The sequence below is a fragment of a genome, unplaced genomic scaffold, assembly GCF_019419815.1.
Source record: "Pyrus x bretschneideri cultivar Hongxiangsu unplaced genomic scaffold, Pyrus_bretschneideri_v1 Contig40, whole genome shotgun sequence".
Lineage (NCBI taxonomy): Eukaryota > Viridiplantae > Streptophyta > Magnoliopsida > Rosales > Rosaceae > Pyrus > Pyrus x bretschneideri.
The window spans coordinates 3,959,369-3,977,608 of record NW_025999724.1 but is presented as its reverse complement, the minus strand read 5'-3'; the positions used below and the strand labels follow the sequence as shown (position 1 = coordinate 3,977,608).

The 18,240-nt window shown below is 35.4% G+C and overlaps 1 protein-coding gene and 1 pseudogene across 2 annotated transcripts; one reads left to right on the top strand and one right to left on the bottom strand.

Annotated features, from left to right (window-relative positions):
* The first annotated feature begins 1,169 nt into the window (after positions 1 to 1,169).
* Positions 1,170 to 8,420, top strand: LOC125468110 (annotated as a pseudogene).
* Positions 8,131 to 12,420, bottom strand: LOC103934481 (receptor-like protein EIX1). Of its 2 annotated transcripts, none has more exons than XM_048566061.1 (2): positions 8,907 to 12,420; positions 8,131 to 8,267 (listed from the first exon to the last, which is right to left on the bottom strand). In XM_048566061.1, the coding sequence occupies exon 1, from the start codon at positions 11,853 to 11,855 to the stop codon at positions 8,913 to 8,915; it is 2,943 nt and encodes a 980-aa protein (XP_048422018.1). In that variant the 5' UTR covers positions 11,856 to 12,420; the 3' UTR covers positions 8,131 to 8,267; positions 8,907 to 8,912. The 2 variants fall into 2 exon arrangements, with proteins under 2 accessions (XP_048422018.1, XP_009342502.2); XM_009344227.3 differs by lacking the exon at positions 8,131 to 8,267 and adding an exon at positions 8,612 to 8,774 and having other exon boundaries at positions 8,907 to 12,419.
* Positions 12,421 to 18,240: the final 5,820 nt, after the last annotated feature.

The window sequence follows — 18,240 nt, the reverse complement described above, 5'->3', positions numbered from 1 at the left end:
AAATTCTCAAATTGGGAAAACCTAAGTTCAAATAATGAAATTTCAATTCAAATTGTACCTGTTTTTTTTTTTTTTTTTTTTTTTAAAATTTTGTCATTGCAGTTGTTTGAATCGATGGATAACAAACTCGCCTTGGCTACAAAACTTACACAAGGGATTGGAAAGTTGGAGACAGTTGAAAAGTTGTGCTATTTGGGGGCTGTGATTCTTCAAGTAGGGGGTTGGGCGAGAGAGATTTTTAGAGAAGGTGTATATGTTGACTGAGTTGAACGAAATAACCCATTTATATGGAAGGGGAATTTGGCCTTTACAAGTTTCAAAAAATCTTATTTCTGTTATGTTCTTGTGCATGCCATGTGCATATCCTATGCATAGTTAAAAAAATCCTATTTTTTATCACAAAATTAAGAAAATTTATCCTTTTTGTTAATTTCCCTATATTATATTTTGAAAACTTTTATATTTTCATCTAGTAAATTCTAAAATGAAAAAAACCCCATTTTGCTTCCAATTCCATCTTTAGCTTTCTTCCCCTCCCAATAATGAAAAGCCCTCACTTTTTCTAAAGAGTAATGGGAAACTAAATTTGAAGATAAAATTTATTAATTAAATGATGTGTCATTAATAAAAGTTAGCACGTTTACTAAATAAGAAACTAATAATCAATTTTCATGTCTTTTAATTATAAATTTTGTTTTTAACTCTTAAGACCAACTTCAATGGTGGGCTAAAAGTCAAATTACCCCCTAAAATTCCCCCCAAACTTACTCCAACCCAAGGGGAAATTTTGGGCTAAATGCTAAATGCTTAACCAACACCAAATTCCCCCCAAAATTTAGCTCAGAAATCGGAGTGGACTCCACCCAATATTTATCGGAATTTAAATTTTTTTTAAATTAAAATATTCATAAAATTAATTTACGATAGTCTACATATTTATTTTTTAAAAAAAGTTTAATTTAACAAAAAAAATATCCTAAGTTCATTTTTTTAACAATCTCGGGCCAAAATTTTAGGCTAGAACAATTAGAGCAGAAAAGTTGTTTCTGAGCTAAAAACTAAATTTTCCATACTAAAAAATTTGGCTTTTAGTCCAACCATCATCTCAGATAGTCTAAGTAAAAAACTAATAATCAATTTCTATATTGTTAGTCCATAATATCGTTTAAAAAAAAAAAAAAAAAAACCATTTTCGCTCCAGAGAATCAAAGCGAAAGCAAAATCATCACGATTAACTCAAAAGCCGAAAGGCCGGTGGGGAGGACGACCATGGTGGCCAGAATCAATGCTCCCTATTTCCTCTTGACTGCTGATTATGGCTCCGAGCCCAACGCTCTCGACCCTGTAAGTTCCTTTTTCTTCCCGATCTTCAGAATTCCAACTTTGATCTTGTTACGAAAAGGGTAGCGAGAAAATGAAAACTTATTCTCTTGTTTCACAGTTTAATTTCTCAGGTCTGCAATTTTAGCTCATAAATTTTGGGGTCTTTCCATTTCGTGTTCGATTTACAATTGTTAGTTGTAGAATGAATGTGGGTTGTGCAACTGGGCTTGTTGGGTATATTTTGTTTTCGCTTTTCGTCGATTTTGTTCACGTCTTTTTAGCAAATTGATAATGTGAGTGAGATTTTGGGTAGTTTTCTCTGCTTGTGTAGTTACCACTCTGTAATTACAAATGTTTTGGTATTTGATTGCTCAAGACACCCAATGCGATCTTTCTATCATTTAGCTTTGATTGTTTACGACGACGACAAAGTTGCGATTGTAAAAAGCTGGAGAAAATGTGATTTAGGAATGCTCTTGGACTGCTATGCTGTGTAGATTATTGAGCACTTCCTTTTTTTCTTCCTTGAATGTAGAGTGGAGCATTTTTAATCAGTTAGGAATGATGTGTTTTGCGAAAATTGGTAGTTTAAGGTTCCTCTGAGTACCTGAACCTAGTAACTCTAATTGCTTGCATGACCAATAAAAAGAACAAAAGTGAAAAAAAACTTAGTAAATCCTTGATTGCTGTTTTGTCTACATTTGTTATCGTTGCTTATAGTTTTATTTTGCTTGTAGTTCACTGATGTTGAAACGATGGTTTCTCCAACAATTTTTGCCGACCGTAGTTTGTCTTATCTTACGAGTGACAAGCCTCAGGAAGCTCTCAACAATGCAATGCAAGCACAAGTAGTTTCCCAGTGTGGCACTTTGTATCTTATCTTTAGGCTGCTGCCCTTTTGGCCCCTTGGAATGGACAGTGAAGCTCAAACAGCACTTGTTATGAACTCTGTGTGAGAATGTATCGTTCTTAGGATATGTAAACACAAGTAAATTTATTCATCGGGTGGTTGATCATTATGTGCCAGGCCCTAGACCTGATTCGAGGTAGAAATCTTCAGATGCTGACAGATACTTGCTTGGAATGACACCTTTCTAGTGATGATGGTACTGAGTTGGCACGCTTGGCTTCACAATGTTTACAATCTGAACCCTGAGAGCGACCAAATCCAAAGTCATTAGTTGCTTCTTTGACTCCTCTTCAGAAAGAAACTGAGGTTAGATCTCTCCTCTGTTTCTCTAATTAAGCATTATATTCCCAACTATACTCGGGGAGTATAGTTTGACTGTTTTAAATCTTCACAATTGTTTCTAGATCTATATTTTGGGGCAGTCTTGTAAGCAATATATTATATGTTATATTCTTTTCACTGGAATCAATCTGAGCTATTTGTGTAAGCTCGTATCTAATTATCTGCGGAAATATTTGAAAACTTGGGCAAGGGACATGACTCTAATTTGTTATTAGTGAGGACTTGAGAGAGCTACACTTTTGTTTAGTGCCTTTCATGGTGAATGATGTAAACCCTTACATAAGTACATATATACTTATTAAATCATATGAAGATCGAACACAACAATGCATATGAACTACGTACTACAGTAAATGCATGCAGCATTGTTAACCCTAGTTTGAGCATAATGCATTCTGTCGATAGACAATGAATGCATGGAACTTACTCAAGGATGATGCCATGAAGATCGAGACGTGATTAAGACCTTCCCTTCTCTTGGAAACGTATTGGATCTCTCTGCTGTCAATAGGACTAGCACTAGTATTAAGAGAACCATGCCACACCCGAGAAAGGGGATCGAAACCCTAGTTATAAGGATGTAACTGCCCCTCCTATCATGGCTGCAGTTACTTTCAGTTTTCCAACTCCTCATAACCGTTCTCTACATCATTTTGTACAAAACTCATAGTTTTCTCACCTTATATTATACATTGATCGATATGTATAAGTTTCATTACATCATATCTCCTTATGGTAATGTTATTTCATGTCTCTATTAGGTGTTTTGATTCACTTCTCGCATGTAAGTTCTAACATTCTCCCACATGAGAATGATCAAAACATCTAATGAAATAACTAACAAGTCACCTCTGAGATAAAGAGTTGAAATAAATCTTTCAAACATACTCAAAGAAGCATTAGTTGAACTTTAGACACTATAATACAATTTGCAGTACCATTTGTGCTAAAATCACAAACTAATAGCATTCAAATGAGATCATGTGTGAGAATACACTTCAGAATAAGAGAATTCTTCATTACAAGCATTACTTCGACATTCCTTTAAAAGATCCTATATATTCTGATTCCATTGTAGAAACAGCCCTTGTGGTTTGCTTTCTGCTTCTCCATGACACTACACCCCCAGCCATTATAAAAATATATCCACTCGTTTACATTCTATCATCAATACAGCCTCTCAAATCAGCATCACTATAACAGACAACTTCCAAGTTTTGGACTCGATGGTAACTTAATCATAGTCCTGTGTCTTTTTCAAATACCGCAGTACCTTTTTGCCTGCATTCCAGTGTGCAATACCAGGATTTGATTGAAACCTTCCTAGTACACTTAATGCAAAAGCTAAATCAGGTTTGGTGCATACTTGTGCATTCATGGCACTGCCAACTAGAGATGCATACGGCTTATCCTTCATAACTCGAATGTCATGTTGAGTTATAGGGCATTGTGAGAGAAAGAACTTATCCCCTTTACCAATGGGGACATCACCCGCACTGCAAGCTTCCGTATTGAATCTCTTCAACACTCTCTCAATGTAGTTCTTCTGAGATAGCCCCAAGGTTCCATTCTGCCTATTCTTCACAATCCCAGTACCCAAAACATAATGAGCCTCTCCCAAATCTGTCATATCAAAACTGTTACATAGAATTTTCTTGGTTTCAATCATTAACTGCATATGAGAGCTTGCCAATGGTATATTATCCACGTATAAAACCATGAAAATGAATTGAGATTTGTGTTGCTTCATGTAGATACAATTATCAATTTTGTTCTCCACAAAACCAAAGGACTGCACAACTTGATCAACACGTTTATACCACTGCCTTGAAGCCTGTTTTAAACCATAAATAGACTTATTTAGCTTGCACACCAGATGTTCTTTCCCCCTTTCAACAAATCCTGGGGGTTGTACCATATAAATGTCCTCATCAAGGCTACCATTAAGAAAGGCAATTTTAACATCCATTTGGTGAAGTTCCAAGTCAAAATGAGCTGTGAGTGCCATAATAACCCTAAAAGTCTTTGGTAGAAACTAGGGAAAATGTGTTTGTGTAATCCAAGCCTTCCTTTTGTGTGTACCCTTTAGCTACAAGTCGGGCTTTAAGCCTTTCAATCCTGCCATGAGCATCCCTCTTAGTTTTAAATACCCATTTGCACCCTTTTGCCTTCTTAGTGTCTGAACCATCAACCAAAGTCCAAACATGATTACTTGCCATGGAAGCAAGTTCTTCTGACATTGCAGCTTTCCACAAATCACTCTTAGAACTCTCCATGGCTTGTTTATAAGTCATTGGATCATCTTCATCACCAAGATCATACTCAACTTCATGTAGATAACACAAATAATCATTTGGTATAGCAGACTTCCTGGTTCTCATCGATTTCCTTAATAAAGGGTTTCCATAGCACTAGCATTAAGAGAACCATGCCACACCTGAGAAAGGGGATCGAAACCCTAGTTATAAGGATGTAACTGCCCCTCCTATCATGGCTGCAGTTACTTTCAGTTTTCCAACTCCTCATAACCGTTCTCTACATCATTTTGTACAAAACTCCTAGTTTTCTCACCTTATTATATACATGATCAACATGTATAAGTTTCATTACATTATATCTCCTTATGGTAATGTTATTTCATGTCTTTATTAGGTGTCTTGATTCACTTCTCGCATATAAGTACTAACAAATGATACTCTATAAAATGTCAATCTCTTATGCTCCAAAATTCAGGGTAGTTAACGACAAGGGTTTTCAGTGATCGTAGTAGTTTAATCATATATAGATGCTTACATGGGTATCCCACATGGTACCTCCTGGTCTTCTCTTTCACCACTCGGTGAAGCCTGCTCAAGAAGGGATTTGACTGCTATACATGATATCCTAGAGAATATTGGCTATAAAGACAATGGAATGACAAATGAGGTCCTATTTTTGTTTAATAAATGGAGAAATATCTAATAAGTTGTGTTGTATATATTTAGCCTTCTCAATAGTTACGTTCCACTGCAGCTCTCGTTCCAAATGTGCACTAACCAAATGCTGGAATCATTAGATTCAAAGAAAAGGGGGGATTCTACTTTTAAGTACAAGGACTTCAAACCACAATTGAGTGTTATTCACAGGTTAGGTTCTTATTATGATACTTGTGGGAAATTCTGAGTAGAGGTTTGACAAAAGTTGCTTTCTTGTTCTACCGATATCTGAATTTGGCCTTCAATAGGATGTTCTTTATCTGACCAGTTAAAATAAATTACTAAACAAAGCTTCGTACGAAATTTTGTTTGGTGTAAGATTTCCAGTCAGAATACGATCGTTACATTTTATCTTCTAATTCATGATAGGAAGATTTGAAGAGAGGAAATTGGTAGCTTAAGGTATCTTAGAGTATTTGCATGATCAATAAAAAGAACAAAACTGAAAGAAAAAAAAAATAGTAAATCCTTAATTGCTGCTTTCTCTGCATTATCGTTGCTGACAGTTCTATTTCACTTGCAGTTCATTGATTTTGGAAGAATGGTTTCTCCAACAATTTTTGCCCCGCGTAGTTTGTCTTATCTCATGAGCGACAAGCCTCAGGAAGCTATAAACAATGCAATGCAAGCACAAGTAGTTTCCCCACTGTTTGATATCCTTTCCTATTATATTCTGATTGTATTCGTTTATTTTATTTATTACAAACAATGTATTTTGACTCCATCTGTTTGATATCCTTTCCTAGTATATTCTGATTGTATTTGTTTATGTTATTTATTATAAATTTTCAGGATGGCAATCCCAGAATATCCACCTTTGCCTGATGAAAAATAGTAGGGATGGGAAGAGTTATAGTACAAATTTGGCATTTACTCCTCCTGAATATATTAGGACTGGTAGGTAGATCGTGGAAAAAAACGGCATTTATTATTATTTACTTGACAAACATCCTTTAAGTATGCAGTTCAGCAATTATTATACACTGCAGATCCCTTGTCTTGCAGGGAGAGTAATACCAGAAAGTGCAATATATAGGTTTGGACTCTCTTGATTGATCTTCTCAGCAGAAAGCATATCCCCTCTAGCCATTTAAGTGATTGTTCCAGTGGTGAACTGAATTAAAAAAAAAAAAAAAAATCATTTGTAGGAAAAGAGAAATTAGGGAAACTCTTGTAAAGATCTAATTGTTACTCTTTTACCTACGATAAAATAGTTTACTTTCAATTGTTATGAACTCTGCATGAGGATTTATCCTTCTTAGGATATGTACACACAAATAAGTAAATTTATTCATCTGGCGGTTGATCATTTTGTACCAGGCCCTAGACCTGATTCAAGACAGATATCTTCAGATGCTGACAGATTCTTGCTTGGAAGGAGAGCTTTCTAATGATAATGGTACCGGGTTGGCACGCTTGGCTTCACAATGTTTACAATCTGAACCCCGAGAGCGACCAAATCCAAAGTGATTAGTTGCTTCTTTGACTCCTCTTCAGAAAGAAACTGAGGTTAGTTCTTTCTCCTCTGTTTCTCTAATTAAGCATTCTATTCCCAACTTTACCCTGGGAGCATAGTTTGATTGTTTAAAATCTTCACACCATTTTTTCTAGATCTATATTTGGGGGCAGTCTTGTAATCAGTATATTCATATGTTATCTTCTTTTCACCAAACTCAATCTGAGCTAATTGTGTAAGCTCGTCGTATCTACCGATTCATAATTTGTTAATACTGAACCTTTGTACCAAGCGGAAATATTTGAAAATTTGGGAAAGGGATATGACTCTCATTTGTTATTAGTGAGGACTTGAGAGAGTTACACTTTTGTTTAGTGCCTTTCATGGTGAATGATACTCTCTTATGGCCCAAAATTGAGGTTGGTTAATTACAAGGGTTTTCAGTGATACCGTACTTGTTGGGTGCCAATTAGAAGCACTCAGATCTGCAGCATCCTAGTAGTTTAATCATACATAGATGTTTAACATGATGATGTATGCTGTTAAAATATATTACTTCACAGCTTTGTACGAAGTTTGTTTGGCATTACATCTTATCTTCTATTTCTTGATAGGAATAACAAAATTGGTAGTTCAAACGAAATTGGTAGTTTAAGGTACGTTAAGAGCATCTAAACCTGGTAACTCTACTTGCATGACCAATAAAAAAGAACAAAACTGAAAGAAAAAAAATTATTATATCCTGAATTGCTGCTTTCTCTGCATTTGTTATGGTTGCCGACAGTGTTGTTTTGCTTGCAGTTCATTGATGTTGGAATGATGGTTTCTCCAACAATTTTTGCCCGGCGTAGTTTGTCTTATCTCATGAGTGACAAGCCTCAGGAAGCTATAAACGATGCAATGCAAGCACAAGTAGTTTCCCCACTTTGGCACATTGCATGTTATCTTCAAGCTGTTACCCTTTCGGCCCTTGGAATGGACATTGAAGCTCAAGCAGCACTTAAGGAGGGTACTACGCTTGAATCCAAAAGGAGTAAAGCAGTTGGACAAAAGTGAAAATCTAGTCCGGTCGACCAGGTGCCCAGTTTTCCACTTCTTTCGGTTTGGCTCTCAGCATATATAGGCGTCGATCGATCATAAGGTTTAAAACCACTGGAGCCAAAGCTTCAGCATTTCCATGGTATTAGATTTTGGTCATTTTCCTGCAGTATATATTGTATTTGATTTGATTTCTTGTGTGTCAATTCGCGTATATGAATTCCTTCGAAAAAATGGAAAAAAAAAAAAATAGAAAGTTGTTAAAAACAGTGGTAGGGAGGAAATCGTTCAGAAGCTTTATAATTTGTGTACAGAAAGCATATAGGATCCCTACTTGGATAAATAAATAAATAATAATAATAATTAGTTTGTCAAACGTCGTCTGATTGTTGTTAGACACAGATATAAATTACTACTTGGATACAAATAAAAAATAAAAAGTTAGCCCTTTGAACTAAAATTTACGATGAACAAAACAATCATATGCAGTCCATAATTAACTCACTTTCTTTAGTAAGTATCATGATTCTGAACATAAACTGCAGAATGGTCTTGATAAAGTAAACATAAACATAAATATCTTACAAACTAACATTAACAAATCCTCTGCCAAAGAGATTTAGTAGTAAAGTTCTTTATTATGACAGCTCAATACTTGAAAACTTAAAACAGATAAGGCCCATGAAGCTCTTCTAGTGAAGTGAGCCCTTCTGTGCTATCTCAGAAGACGCTGAAAATAAAAATACACAAGCACACGTAATTAAGTTCTGAAGAAGACAACCAAATCAATAAAAAAAACTTTACAAATATATGCATGCATATCACTAATTTAAGAAAGAAAAGTAAAATCACATTTACGTACCATTGCTTAATTGAAGTGCCGCTTGATCGAAATCACCTTCACATAAAGCCAATCATTCAAGACATTCAAGAACCTGATGTACGAGTATCTCCATTGCCTGATGAAAATCAGACTACCACAGACTCCCCAAAATCCCACAATAAAACCAAGCGCCATGCTAACGTAAAATCCCCATGTTATCAGCTCATCATTTTCTTCTTCATTGCTTGAGATCACAGTTTCCTGTTGATCATCACACATGTTTTGAAGTGGAGGTCCGCACAGTTGAGGATTTCCAGCATAATTGGAGGGATCAAAACTTTGGAGCTGAGTGCCTGTTGGAATTTTGCCATTAAAATTGTTGTATGATAAGTCCAAGATACTAAGACGATCTATCCGAGCAAGGCTTGTTGGAATTCTGCCATCTATCTGGTTTCTTGACAAATCCAGGATCTCCAATGCTTGCAACTTTCCAATCTTTGCAGGTAGCTCACCTGTCAATCCGTTTATTGACAAGTTTAAAGAAATTAACCCAACAAGATATGTGATTTCAATTGGAATCTCCCCCGTTAACCTATTGCTTGAGAAATCAATTCTCTTCACGAGTCCCAAAGTGTTTCTGTACGAGTACATTCTTCCCTTCCATACAAATGTTGCATCATCCTTATAATCAAAATCAAGATAATTTGTTGACACCCAATGTTGAAGGATCGGAGATGAATTTCCTATACGTGCCAGAGCAGCCAAATTGCTGAGGCAGTTTGGTATTGCTCCAGAGATGTTGTTCACAGACACATCCAAGTTTTGAATTTTTGTTAGACGGCATAGTTCAGACGGCATGCTTCCATTGAAGTTATTAGAGGAAAGCATCAAGATAACCAAATTCTGAAGGCTAACCCCTAACCATTTTGGTATGGGTCCTGATAATTGATTGTTTCCAACATCAATAACTTTTAAACTGGTGCAATTCTTGAAGGATGAAGGCAACTCTCCAACAAATCTGTTGCTTCTTAGTTTCAATGTTTCCATGTGATATAGTGAGCCTACTGTGGATGGAATTTTCCCCGAAAAAGCATTGTAGCTCAAATCAAGCATGACTAGATGGTCAAAATGTGTCAAGCATTCTGGAAGCTCTCCGGAGAGATTGTTGCTTGAGAGATTAAGAAACTTTAAACTCTTGTATGCTTCACACAAGATAGAAATTGACCCTGAAATGTTATTATTAGAGAGATCCAAATATGACGCATGCGATAGAGTTGAGGGAACTATGGGGTAATTCGTAAAATTCATTGTCGAATTTGCAAACATTTCTCCAATTTGGTTATTGGAAAGATCGATAAATTTCACGTTACGAGTCGTACCCCAAAACCAGCTTGGAATATCCACAATTTCAGCATTAGAAATATTAAGGTATAAATACTCATTCTGAGTTTGAAGCCATTTTGGAAAATACGAACCCATCTTGCAAGACCCCAAACTTATATAGCCCAATTGAAAAGGTGGAGCCCAATTAGAATTGAAGCTTAAAGCTAGTGAGGTAGAGGACAAATCCAAATATCTTAATCTAGAGAGATTCGAGAAGTGGCTTTCCGAAACCACAGTTTTCAGAGCATTCATAGACAAGTCCATATACTCTAGATTAGACAGTTGCCCAATGCTTTCCGAAACCACACCTTCGAGAGCATTCATACTCAAGTCCATATACTCTAGATTAGACAGGTGCCCAATGCTTTCAGGTATTGTTCCACTCAATTGATTTCCAATGAGAAATAATTCTTTCAACGATGAAAAGTTTGTGAGATCAGGAATTGATCCAGAAAGATGATTGTTAGAGAGGTACAGAGACTCTAATGAGTTTTGAACGCATGTGGACAACATTTGAACAAACTCGGAAAACTGTCCACTCAGACTAGTATTGGCTAGGTACAGTGATTGCAAACTGCATAAGCTGGAAAAAGAATGTGGATTCACCGCGTCAAATTTGTTATGAGAGAGATATAGATGGACAAGAGAGGTCAAGTTTTCAACGACACTGGGAATTAAACCAGTCAAACTGTTGTTAGAGAGGTCAAGATAGACAAGGCTAGCATTGTAGTTAGACAACCATAAATATATTGAAGGAGAAGTGCATTGGTTGTGAGAGAGGTCAACATGAGCAAGAGATTTTGAAGAATTTATGTTAAAAAGAGTGCTGGAATGGATTACAGGAGAAGGAAGACCACACCCCTGTAACGTCAAGTTTGTAAGTTTAGGGAGCTTACTAACTGTTTCCAGCCAGTCATGAACATTACTGAGATTGGTGCGACTCAGATCCAAATATGTTAAAGAAGAAAGAAGAGGGAGCCACGAATTCAGATTTTCTGCACTGTTAAAGTCATTCCATCGGAGATCAAGATATTGCAAGTGGGTAAGGTTTCCAACTTGGCTTGGAAATCGACCACCAAAAGAAGCAAAAGAGAGATCGAGGTATCTTAAATTGGAAAGAGAACCAATGAAATATGGAAGTCGGGTCCCATTGAAGTTTATCCACGAAAGGTCCAAATATTTCAAATGCTGCAACTCAAGTAGTTTGGGACTCATCATCTTACCTTGCAAAAAATAATCGATGTACTGCGTGTCTGCTTTATGTTGATGTGAGTAAGATTCACTCAAATAAGACCATCCAAGATGAAGTTGAGTAACATGGTTGGTTCGGTTGCTGCAGTGGACGCCGACCCATTTGCAACAATCCTGCTTGTGTTCTTCTCTTCCCCACGAAGAGAGGAGATGGTAGTGATCCACGAGGCCGTGTTTGAAAGCAAGGAGTGCTTCTCTTTCCCTCTCAAAGCACCTCACCACTCCTTCTGAAGAAATATTTTTGAATCCAAGGGAAAGGGAAGGGTTGACAGCACATTGCAGTAAAGTGAACAGCACAATTAAAGCACGAAAGAGTTTGTTCAAGCACCTGATTCTGATTCTGTCACCCTCCATCTTAATTCAACTAAATAAAGCAAGAGACAATTGAAGCACGAAAGAGTTTCTTTAGGATTTTGATTTTGGAGCAAAAGGAAAGCTGCAAGTGTAGTTTTGTTTTTAATGGGTTTTTTATTCTCTCTTTTGTTTTTGATCAGAAGGTTTATTCTTCTCAACTCCTATCTTTTCGGACTTTTCCCTTCTTCCAAAAAATAAAAAATATTTTGAATCTTAACTAAAAGTAATTTAATAATTTTGAATCTTAACTAAAAGTAATTTAATAATTTTATTCAATAATTAAGATAAAAAATATTAACAAAAACACAAATTAGTTTTCTTCTCTTTCTTCTCTCTCTCCCCTTTTCCTCTTCAGTCTTCACCCCCTCTTTTCTTTTTCACCCATCCCCTCTGTTCACCTGTGCCTCGTCTATTTCTCTCTGTCTCTCTCATCCATCCCCTTCTCTCACCTCTCACTTACACAAAAAGCCGAGGCCCCACATCTTATCTTTTTATATTATTTTTCTCTTAAATTCTTCTCCCCTCACTTCCTCTTCACCCTTCACAACAACCTCTATATATCTTAATTCTTTTTCTGTAATTTGTGTACAAAAAGCATAAAGGATTGTCGGTGTATTATTTCTGATGAAATAAATTATAATTAGTTTGTTAAAGGTTGTGGCATCGTTGTTAGACATAGATATAAATTATGGAAAGGGATCTTTTCCGGATCCCTTTCTCCTAATCCACCGAATCTGGGAATTTGAGCCATTGGATTAAATTTCAATGGTCCGGATCCCCGGAATTGGTGGAAGGATCCCTTTCCATAAATTACTACTTGGATTAAAATAAAAAAAATAAAGAGTTAACACTTAGTAAATTTGACAGGATTTTGCATAGGAGTGCAACCAATCATTTGAACTAAAATCTACAACGACCAAAACAATCATATGCAATTCAGAATTAACTAAATTTTTTTAGTAAATATCATGATTCAAAACATATACTGCAGAAAGGTCTTGATAGAGTAAATGTAGCATCGAACTTCTTACAAACAATTAATTGATAAGGTAAATGTAGCATCGAACTTCTTACAAACAATTAACACTAACAAATCATCTGCCAAGGAGATTTAGTAGTAAAGTTCTTTATATGACAGCCCAATACTTGAAAACTTGTATAGATAATGGCTCACGAAAGCTCCTCTAGTTAAGATAAAAATAAACAAGCACGCGTAATTAAGTTTTGAAGAAGACAACCAAATTAATAAGGACGACTTTACAAAGAGATGCATGCATATTGCTAAATTTCAGAAGAAAAAAATAAAATAAAATCACGTTTAGGTACAATTGCTTCTTAATTTGTGCAATTCTTGAATTACAAATTAGTGGATAGTGACGGATGCAATTTTTGAAGGATGAAAGCAACTCTCCAACAAATCTGTTACTTCTTAATTTCAATGTTTCCATGTGCTATTGTGAGCCTACTGTGGATGAAGGCAAGTGTCCTTAGCATTTATCTACAATACTTGTTGATTTAAAGTTAATGTTAAATCAGCCGTTGACTAGTAATGTAGCGTTTATATGGACATTGATTAGGAACTACGTGTTAATACAGGCTTCACGTGAATATTAAAAAAATTAAAAAACTCAGTATGGGCCCTACGCTCAATAATTAATTTTGTTTTTAATAGGGTTTTTTCTTCCCTCTTTTGTTTTTGGTCAAAAGATTTATTCTTCTCAACCCCTATCGTTTCCCAGGACCTCAAGACATCGAAGAGAGAGAGAAACCCATTAAAAAGCAAATTAATTACTAACCATAGGATGTGAATCCAAGGGCCGAAATGAATTGGTCAGTCGAATCCGAGTCCATCACCGAGGGCCACTTTCAATCTGGCCGACTGGGGCGTCACTTTCAAAAGCTCCCAGATCCATTCTACCACCACCTTCTCCAAAGCTACAAAGAAAGGTCGGCCTACGACTAATTATCACAGACGATTCAACTAGTGACCAAAACATAGCCACATGTTTATACAAAAATTAAAGTTTTCACAAAGGATTTAAAATTTTCACAATTCAAGTGGAAATGTATTGATTTCATGACTTAGTAATTTTAAGTCTTGGTCCTTGGAATTATTAGTTGAGCAAATACAAATATTTGTTGACTTGTACTGCATGCATAAAGTTGGATAAAATCTATATACCCAGGATTTATTATTCGTTTTATTGTTATTTGCCTTAGCCCTTTGGCATGTGTGTGATCTTCTTGTAGTGCATGCATGAAGTTGGACAAAATCTAAAAGGTCATTTAGTCAATTAGTTGTGGCAAATAAATGCGTTTACTCATTTGTTTTTATATAGTTAAATGTCTAAATGTGATTTCATATTTTATTAATTTTTTTAAAATATGATCCTTACAACATATTTTAAAATATGACCGATTTTAGTTATAAACACGAAATTTCATAAATTAAAAACTATGTTGAGAAAGAACTCCCATCATCCATTGAGTCATGTACGAAGTTAATCCATAATGTTAAATCTTCGTACCCAATTCGTATTTCGTAGTGTAATTATTGACCTGACTTTGAAAAGTTGAACTTCTTCACATCCTATGTGTGTCTTTTAACTTTTTCTAGGTTACCGAGGTAAGTGGTGCAAGTAATTAATTGAGATGTTTTTTATTTTTTTATTTGTAAGGAATTAACTGGGATGTTGGGACATGGAACCCCTCTGGATCCATGTGTCCTAATCCACCAAGTTCAATCATTCAGGCCATTGAAATTTGATTAAACGGCTACAAATAGGAGTCAACTTTAAAAATTACAATAATTTTAACCGTTGGATCAAATTTTAATGGTTCAGATGATTGGATTTGATGGATTAGGACACATGGATCCGGAGGGGATCCATGTCTGGGATGTTGATGGGGATCACAGAGATGGTAGGCTGGCATCGGATGTGGTGGGGTTTTATCAAAGGATTACTGATTTTCTTTCTTGTAGGGAATTACCTGAAATGTTTTTGGTATTCTAAAAATTTCTCATCAATGCGGGCAATAGGATAACCCTATTTACTTTTGAGCAATTTCCATTCACTTTAAACTCCCATGACTTTTTAGATATTTAGAAAACCATTTTCACACATTTTCCACGCGTTTAGAAGGCTTTAGGGTCTGTTTGTGATTGTTGTGTCTTTTTTTTTTTTTAAATTGCTTATGATGTATTTCAAGAATAATCTACGGTAAAATAAAATAGTTGAACATTTAATAAATTGTATATTTAGTAGTGCTAGTATGAAAATGAGTGTAAAAGCATTTGGTAAATTTAATGAAAAAATGATACTATTGTATATAATGACAAACATATGCATAGTTGTGAGGGTGGTGGCAACAACAGCAGTGGTGGGGTAGTGGCGATGATGGTAGCGACAATTGTGGAGGGTATTTTAAGAATTAAAAATAGGAAGTTTAACGAAAAGCCCGTGGTACTGTTCACTTTAATGAAAAACCATTTTTTTACACTAAAAAGTCAAACCTGGTACTATTCACTTTACCCTTTATTTTGTCCTTATCGTTAAAACTCAAAGTTTTCAAGTCATTTTTATTAGTTTTCCTTTATAAATATTCATTAAATGCTTAGCTTTGCTTTTTATAAAAAGTAAATTTTAAAAGTAACCTACAAGTTGCTTTTAAAAGTTGTTCTCTAGAGGCGATTGTGTTAAAAATAGGTACGCTATATGTGTAGAGAGTAAGTTGGGTGTAAAAAAAGGTTATATGAGTTCAAATAAAATTCTCATTTGTGTTTGTTATGGATAATGCTAGAAAAACCAAATTTTTAACAAAAATGCTACTTTTACCATCTAGTTGTACTATCATTTGTACTATCTCTCTAATAGATATGAAACTCATATGCGTTGACGGGCCTTACCTCTATTAGAGAGATGGTACAAATAGGTGGTAAGTGTAACATTACTCAATTTTAACCAAATTTACAAATTAAATAACATGTCCCCAATAGAAAATACATGTTAATCAACACTTAACTAATAATTAACAATCATGTCATTTGGTTGATAAATTTGATTTAAAAATTTGATCTCCTTAACAGTATGTGTTTGTTATTGTGAGATAATTTGTGGTTTGTGTTAACCTAAAATGAGATCCATTTTTTCGCTGTAGTTAATATCAAATCAATAGTGAATGGCCATATATATCTTGGTCATCCAAATTTTGTGACACTAGTTTCAAAGAGTACTCAATGCCTAAGCTGGAGCACAACTAAAGCATGCACGTGCAAGTAGTTTACATCTCAAAATACAAGCTTGCATCAGATTTATATAGACAAGAAAATGCCCTTGCAAATTTAAATAGAAAAAAAAAAAGAGGAGTAGAAATATCTGCTACGAGGTATGGTGGACTTGTATTTGCACCGTTAGCGTCGCAATCATATTGTTTTTATAGGATGGCGAATTTCTTTGGGTTCTTAGTCATCTTAGCCAAATTTGGATGTCATTTCGTCTCAAACACGGCACAAAAGAGAAGTAGACTTGCGTAATTATTTCAGTCAAATTTGGGTTCTACAGGACACGATCTGGTTCAGTGCGGCTTTGAGTGAAACCGCAACCGAAATCAAAACTTTTTACGATGCGGTTTGGTGTGGTTTTGAAGTCAAAACTGAAATGAAACCAAACTGTTTGGTTCAGTTCGGTGCGGTTTCAAACTGTTTTGGTTCATTTTTTTAGAAAAAAAATTGTACATAAGACGGCCTCATTTTCCACACAACACATATAATTAACCACCCCACATGAGAATTCTTTTTTGTACTGCCCTCCCCACTCCCTCATGTACATTTGATCACAGCAATAAATGGTATGTGAGAATGATATATAATCAACTAGCTTAGCCTACCAACTAATTGCACAAATGATAGACTTTGTGAGCAGGAAAAAGCACCCAAATGGAGTGTTGTGGCTTATTATTTGATCAAAGATTCATTTGCATTTTATCACAACAAGAATTCTCAAATGAGTTTTGAGACAGAGAAAGAGAGAGTGATGAGGATTAAGGGATAATTTGATAGTGTGGAAAGGGATGACATTCTAGTATGGTTGAGGCTATACTAAATGTATGGACTCTAACAAACAGCCTAAACATGATATTTAATTTGAGGTGCAATTTCGGTTTCGATGCAGTTTTCAAAAGCCAAAACCAAAACCAAACCGTTACCTACTCTGCGGTTCAGTTTCAAAACCGCAACCGTTTCAAAACTGCAAAACTAAACCGTTCAGTACTGTCTGATTTGGTTTGTGTTTCAGTTTTGATTTTCAGTTTCAAGTGCCCCCTAGTTCTAATTGGCTTGCAATTTCGTCCTCTGTGCACCTCATCGTCATGTTAGCATCCTAGTGTAAAAATTCACATGTAGGATGATGATTAATAGTAAAATGCCAAAAGCACAATAATTCCCCCATCTTAAAGACAATTACAATCAAGATCAAGAGGCAGAAACACAATTAATCAAGAGTGCATTGCCTTTGCCCCTGTTAAGTCTAGTTTTGAAAAGTCAATATGTCGAGTTTTTTTGTTCAACCGTGCAAGTGGGTAGGAGTGGGTTCAATTTTAGTTGGTTCGTTTTTTTTTTTCGGTTTTCGATTTTTGAACCTTCCTCTATAAGTGTGTCAAAATTTTGAAAGGTGTTGTTGTCACATAGTCTTTTCACATGTAATAAGGCTATTAGCTTTACCTATGTATGCATAGGCAAACTTTTATAACACCTATGTGGACAATATCAGCCATTAGAAACAGATTTTGCAGCCACATAAATTTGAACTTTATTCATTTATTTTCTACGTGCAACGAAATGTCTTTCTTTTGCCCCTTTCTCATGTTCCTTCACATTCTTTCTTTGGTAAAATTGATAAATGTCACCCACAATCTATGACACGGTATGGGTGGGGAATTTTTAAGTCACGGGACTGAAAACCAAATTACAAAAGAGAATACCACAAAATGAGAAAATTCTTCAATAGTACGTAATGATGAATAGTAAAGAATAAATGGACAAGATTGAAAATAGACTATTCAATACTTGTGGAAATCTTTATACTATTCATCTCAAACACGCTACAATCAAAGATGGGGCTACAAGTAGCTATCAGAGGCAATACAACAGGTGACTAAAACATAGCCATATCTTTATACATGCATTAAAGTTTCCACTATCCAAGTGGGAATGTATTGATTTCATGACTTAATAATTTAAAGTCTTGGTCCTTGGAATTATTTGTTCAGAACATACAATATTTGTTGACTTGTACTGCATGCATAAAGTTGGATAAAATCTAATACTCCGGATTTATTATTCGTTTTAAATGTTGTTTGCCTTAGCCCTTTGGCATGTGTGCGATTT

What these genes read in the sequence shown, in the direction of transcription:
- LOC103934481 (XM_048566061.1), bottom strand. Translation starts at nt 11,855, where the DNA reads ATGGAGGGTGACAGAATCAGAATCAGGTGCTTGAACAAACTCTTTCGT.